This window comes from Hylaeus volcanicus, chromosome 6, assembly GCF_026283585.1.
Source record: "Hylaeus volcanicus isolate JK05 chromosome 6, UHH_iyHylVolc1.0_haploid, whole genome shotgun sequence".
Taxonomy (NCBI): domain Eukaryota; kingdom Metazoa; phylum Arthropoda; class Insecta; order Hymenoptera; family Colletidae; genus Hylaeus; species Hylaeus volcanicus.
Window position 1 is genome coordinate 20,373,124 of NC_071981.1, and position 6,846 is coordinate 20,379,969.

At 44.9% G+C, this 6,846-nt stretch overlaps 1 protein-coding gene across 1 annotated transcript in view; it reads left to right on the top strand.

Annotated features, from left to right (window-relative positions):
• The window catches only part of LOC128878316 (small conductance calcium-activated potassium channel protein), a 183,824-nt gene extending 177,001 nt beyond the window's left edge, over positions 1-6,823 (top strand). Inside the window, exons 8-11 of the mRNA XM_054126427.1 lie at positions 704-814; positions 4,128-4,255; positions 4,345-4,414; positions 4,839-6,823. Coding sequence (XP_053982402.1) covers positions 704-814; positions 4,128-4,255; positions 4,345-4,414; positions 4,839-5,429 — 900 coding nt within the window. The 3' untranslated portion in view covers positions 5,430-6,823. The remainder of the gene's footprint in view (positions 1-703; positions 815-4,127; positions 4,256-4,344; positions 4,415-4,838) is intronic.
• The last annotated feature ends 23 nt before the right edge of the window (positions 6,824-6,846 follow it).

A 6,846-nucleotide genomic window follows, 5' to 3' on the forward strand; every position in this document is an offset into this window, starting at 1 on the left:
GAAATGCAAAAACAACGAAGGATTTATATAGGAATAAAGTAATTGACTTCGCTTATTTGGAGTAGGAATACATTAATAGCTCCTCTTCAATATCAGATCATTCAAGCTTCTACCAACGCATTTTTATCTAACCATATTTTTCACGAGCGATATCACGTATCGTTTAATACAACGCAAGGCCCGTCATCTATCAATGAAACAACTGTGCAGCGTAATAAAGCGATCATTCTGCGATAAATAAAATTTAATTTTCAATCCTTTAAATAATCGAATCACTTCAAACATCGCCTCGCTTTAATTTCGAACTAACCAATATTCATTTTGCCATACTTTCACTACGAATATCACGTACATTAAAAGAAACGCAATTTCCATTTGCTATCAATAACGAAACAGCGGCAATGATAAATCTATCATTTTTGTATAAAACTGAATTTAAATTTCGAGGGTTCGAACAATCGTTAAATGAGAATTCGATCAATGAATGGAAAGGCAAGAGAGATTAGGAAATGATTATCGCGACAGACTGCGCGCGAATACGGCGACGTATCGTACCCAGTCTGTTTCTTGTTTACAGACGGTTCTACCGGGGAACTTGGAAGATTCTATTAAATTAGTTCGTAATTAGCGCGGCTGCTAGTTTCGTAATTAAATGTACATCGGATAGCCTCGAGTTCACAGGTACGTTTCACGGTGTTTTTAGGGCGCCGGATGCACGGCCTTGCTGGTGGCGGTTGTTTCCAGGAAGCTCGAGCTCACAAGGGCGGAGAAGCACGTTCATAACTTTATGATGGATACGCAATTAACGAAAAGGGTAAGACGCAGCCGCTCGTAGATCCTTGCGAGGATTCTTCCCTTAAGCTATACGTACGTGTTCTGCTACCGCTCCTGTGACCGTGGTGTTTGACAATATTATTCGTGGACTGTCCTTTAACTGCCGATTACGTAACAAGCGACGCGGTTACGTCGACCTGACTTAGAAAATACCATCCTGTTCCCTGAACCTTCCTCTGCGAAATGTGCGTTTCCAAAAGGCTGCAACGCCTTTTTTATTCAGATGAAATTTTATCCAATCTCTGAATATCACCACGTTTGTATTTGTTATTATACCTTGGTAAGAGTTCTCTCGATGAAAATTATTACGATAGAATATTGTAAGTACCTGCGATTAATTTTTATATTAAGTTCATTATTGTTTTTCAATCGATTCTCGTCACATTTCTCTGGTTGAAAACTGTTAGCCAAATAAATAAAGTCCGTCGCTTGGAAAGGAACGCACGTTTTGTGGAGAGGGCTTCAAGGAACACGATAGTATTTTTTAATGCAGACCGATCGCATTACTTCGTTGTTACGTGAACGACGGTTGACGGACAGTCTCGCGAATTTTGTATTTTCACGTGACCAGCACGATGTGTTTATTGTTCTTGTGCCCAATGTCTTTGAGAAACCCTCATGTTCGAGGTTGAGGTAAAAATGAGTACAGCGATGCGGATCGATCTCCGCAAATACGATTTCTTCGTGATGTGACTCGTTGGCTTTTGAAAATCAGAATTTTCATACGCATCTACTTCCCCATTTTCGATGAACACATTCATCCATGGAAAATGTTTCAAATTCTAATCAGAATTTGGAATGGTTGAAAAGCTTCATCACGCTTCTCGCGAGAGGTGGATATCAGGACACGATCAGCATCATTCAGAAATATAATCGAACGCTAAACGAAACGAAACACATACGCAATGGCAAAGCTACGTTGATATCATCACTGTTATCATTTTACACGACTCTGTCCGCTTCATTGTTAGAATAACGCAGAGAGTTACACGCTTCGCTGATTGTAAGTGTGTCACCAACGCTCGAGGAAAGCTCATCAAAGAAATAGCGCTATAAATCATTTCGAGCGAAGTTCAATTAAGTTCCAGCGCTGCTCAATTGTCCGCGACGTTCTTGGAAAGTCGCGGAAATGAACGCATTAATTCCGTCGGGCTTGAAACAAGCAAGCAGTTGCAAGCTTTCAGCCTGTCGTGTCCATGAATGTCGCGTAATATCGGTGGAAATTGGGGTCGCTTTATTACTCGCAACAAATCATTTTTGCAATTTTCCTACAGAATTACAATTTGTCGTTTCACGTCAACAACTATTGTCCTCGCTGATCGGTAATGAAACGGCGATGCACGATTTAGGTTTGGACAAGTAATCTTAGGCTCGATGTAAAATTCCAAACGGTGGCCTCGACACAACTATATTTCCTCTACTGTAATTCCTGACTCTGCTATTATGTAATTTTATTACTAGACCGCAGATTTTATGCTTTTACGGCGTATGCTGATACGGAAGACACGCGTGAAACGTATACAGAATACATTTCATAGATTAATGCAGTAATATCAGTACTTCAGTTTGCATAAATGCATACATTTTGCATACGTTTAGTACATGTTTTTCATATTGGCATACGCCATGAACGCCTAAAGGCAGCAGTCTATTAATCACGGTGCAAAATCATATCTAATATCATGCGAAATGAGCGATTATTATTGTTGTTTAATACATCGATATCGTCTCGGTACCGATCGCTAGGAACTCGATTTTCACAACGACCTAGCGGCCCCAGTTTCTACCTCGTATTCTAAAAAGTCTCGGATTCGCTTAGGAAAGCTAATCGCTAATGACAATTCGCAACGAGGAAGGTCGACATCAATTACCGTCGAGTTTCCAACGAGGGACGCCCCTGGTATTTCCGCGCTGGATTCGAGACGACCGTGTCGTCTAATGTGTCATTATCATTTTTACCCGATCTTGATGGTCCGAGTGTCGCGATCGATTCACTGGGGTCAACCGTTGGTCGTCGAACAAGGAAATCGCATCTCACGAGACAAAGCCTGCATCAACCCTCATTCGGCGGGTGAAAAACTTGAAAAATGAGGGAAAGAAGCTCAAAACGAGCTACCAGATCCGTCCATCGAACCAGGCGATCGTTGGCGAATCTCTCAACCGAGGAGATGTCGGGGAAACTGTGCAATCGCGACTTGCCTGAATCCAGAGTGGCCAGTCCGGTAATGTCGGATCAAAAGATCGATTTTCTACTTTTTGCATTTTCATGAAGAAGCCTGGACGACGAACGAGCAAAGCTACATAGATTCGATCGTCATAGGGAATATCGCGATGCGTAAAAAGTGAAACGTTATTTTAAACATCCTACCAAACTGTGTCAACCACGATATACAAATTTGGATGGACCGCTGGCAACAAAAATAATAGAGCTGGGCAAGTCACGCGGCTCACCCTGCAACAGCGCTCGGTTTGAGTGCGGTTAGAAGACAGCGGCTCTATCGGTTTCGCGATAACTCGTGTTCGCGGTCTCACTTTTCATCGAGAAAAACGCGTTTCCAATCGCTCCGTTCCGACAATTTTCCAATTATTAGCGTTCCTGGGATCGAATTACTTCCTGGAATTTTTTTGCGATTCAAGCGTGTCGAATTCTTTTACAGGAGCTCCGAAAATCGCACGAACCGTGGGAAAACAAACGACGAAACATGTAATATTTATTTGGGGACGGGGAGAATGTTTAACGATTTTATAATCATTTTATTCAAATGAGTTCTTAGCGCTTAGATATTTGTCCTACTTTCTAATTGTCCATAATGAAATGTTCTTTTTTGCAAATTAAATTCAAGGATAAACGCAGTAAGTATTTCCATTTTTAATGTTTGTACACGCGATGTAGAGGGAAGGGACAGGTAAGATACTTAGACAAGTATTAGAATTAGAAAAATTCTATTTCAAAGCCACCGATAGAAAAGGATCAATTTCAACGATTAATTTAGCGAGACTCGATTACTCGATACGAGCCACAACACGAAGGAAGTAGTCGCGATCGACCGTATATGCTTCAGCGAGAGCGTAATTATTTACAAAAATTAACACCTCGCCGTAGACTCGACCAATCACGTAAATACTTGCGATACTTTAAAGCTGCACATCTTAGAAACCACGAGCAACAAGTTACTCGGTTCTTTGCAACGTATCCTGAAGTCGTGATAATCAACGAGGTGCTTTTGTAAATGATTACCACTAGGGTAAAATAGTACGTGGAGAATAATCGAGGCGTCTATGTTCTGTTTCAGCTGAAAAACGCCGCGGCGAACGTGTTACGCGAGACGTGGCTAATTTACAAGTACACCCGCATTGTGAAACGCGTCAATCCGGGACGTGTTCGAACGCACCAGCGTAAATTTCTGTTGGCGATATACGCGTAAGTTCGATACCAGACACGTGATTGACACCCATAATCAACGTATACCGATGGCAATTAACATCCTCATCCGTAATGCAAACTTTCAGACTCAGGAAAGTGAAGATGGATCAGCGAAAATTAATGGACAACGCCAATACCATCACCGACATGGCCAAGGTACCAGCACCCAAGTAACTTAGAATTCGATTAAATTCCCCATTGGTCTCGTCGACGACACATTGTCCGTATCGCGCTTCTATCGATTGTCCCTTTGTGTACGCGAACAAACCCTTCGTTTGCAGGCCGTTCGCCACTGGCTCGAAGATTCGACGAAGAACCATATTGTTTCGATAAAGCCACGCTTATATTGGGGTCGAGTGTCGACCAATCAATTTCATAAAAGTTCAAAAGGAAAAACATAAGATCCGTTCATCCCGAAATCGAGATAACTTTTCGACTCTATGGCGAACGAACTCTTTCACCGAACTAATCGATACGTCTACTATAAGCTCGCGAAACCTGTGGTTTTAGAGATCAGAGCATCGAACAGATTTTCCACGCAATGGGAAAAAGGGTTAATTCTGAATGGTTCACTCGACAGACGCAGACCACGGTCTACGAGATCGTTTCGGACATGAGTACGCGTCAGGACGCCTTGGAGGAGCGTCTGGTGGGCATGGAGGACCGGCTGCTCGGCCTAGAAGAGAAACTGTCCGGCCTTCAGGGTCAACTGGAACTACTGCCGGAGGTACTGACCAGGTGTCTCGCCCAGCACGCCGAGCGAATGGAGCAGCGGCGAAACTTCCTTCATCCGGACACGGCGGTCGCGATGGCTGGCGGCGTCGGCGGCGTCTCCGTCGGGAACAGCCTGTCGATGGGCATATCGGGCAGCAACGTGTCCGCCCACCATCCATTGGGCAGCATGTCGAATTCGCCGCTGCTGCCGCACTCGAGGAGCGTGCCCAGCGCGCCCAGCACCATGTCCCTTCACCCGTGGCCAGTCAGTCCAGTTCTGCCGCCAGTCTCGAGCCGTACGCCTCACCTGGTGCCAGAGACTGGCAAACACCACAGTCTGGCGCACTCCACGGTGGCCACCACAACGACTTCGCAGTCGGCCACCAGACTCACCTCGCAGTCCGGAATGGGGGGACTGGGCAACAGTCAGGGCTCCGACAAGTCTCCACACAGCTGAGTCTCGTCTTTGCAGCCGCAGCACTCTTACTAAGGAGCCCGACAATGGGCCCTTTTAGACGCTCGCGTATCTTCGAGTCCCTCCCACGCGATTACCTCCACTCTCTCTCTACTTTTCTCTTTCTCTCTCTATATCTCTATCTTTCTATCTCTCTCTCCCGCTCTCTCTCTCTCTCGGGAACAGGAAATTCTATCAGGTCCATCGATGCGCCGTGATATCGTGGACCGTACTTCTGGACCCATGGGGTTCAGTGGACGGTAGTTTAACGTTCAGTTGGCTGCGAGATTGGTACCTCGTCGGGTGTAAAGACCCTTAGGGTTATTGTCTTTTGTATAAAGATGAGGTTCCGTTGGGGCCTAGGTCTGCACGAGGGATTCCGAAGTAATGAGGTGCGAGAATGTTCAGCGTATACCAAAACGTTCTTGCATACTGTCCAGAGGAGGGCTGGGACCACTTGTGTATTTCCATATGCTAATATTTCGGTGCTTCGCTGGTCAAATTTCTATATGTTCGTGGTGTTCGAATAACGACTACGCGTCAGGTTCTTCAAATCCATCGATCCGTTTCTGATCTCATTTTTATTTGAACTGCTTTTATATCACAATATTATACGATTCAAACAATCCCAGCTCTACAGCGATGTTGAAATATGTAAGTGAAAGAATAGATGTACGGTGCCCTCGGTCAGTACCTGGATCGAATGGCCTCATAACTCCGTTTGTTGTTGATAAATCGGTTTCCAGCCGAGGATGTAGATTCCCGACCATCAATATTCGCTAATGTCGATCAATAGAAAGGCACAAAAGCGAGGTTAGAGAGAATCGGCAACACCGAAATCTCCGAGCTGGGCCAAGATGAACTCGCGCCGCTTCCGAACCCCCTCGTGTCAAACTTGAAAATTGATTTTCCACGTTTCTCCCTCGAACGCGTTCGCTACCACGCGTTACATAAGTTCGATAGCACAGATTTTCTATCCTATGTCAAATACAAGCAAACGAAGACCCGTGGCACCAGGGTCGCGTTACGTGTAACTGATTATTCAGAGTATTCGTGTAGCCTCGTTGATACATTTGATTTGTACATAGTTGAAAGCATAGCCCGCATTGTATAAAATTACTACTCGAGGATTACGAGCGTAGCGTGATCCGTGGCAAACGGTTCTCCAGACGAGTCGTGGTAGAGATCGCGTCGAATATTCGCAACCATCGAAAGTCGGAGGATCGGGTCTCGCAGCCACCGACGATCAATCTTACTAGCCGCCTGCTTCCGTAACCGAGCGGCGAAACGAAAGTCTTGCAGTAGCATAAACAACGGGTCCAATCCTCTTCCCGATTGACTGTGTCTTCTACTAAAGATCAAGAAAGAATCCAACACACACACACACACACACACACACACACACACACACACACACACA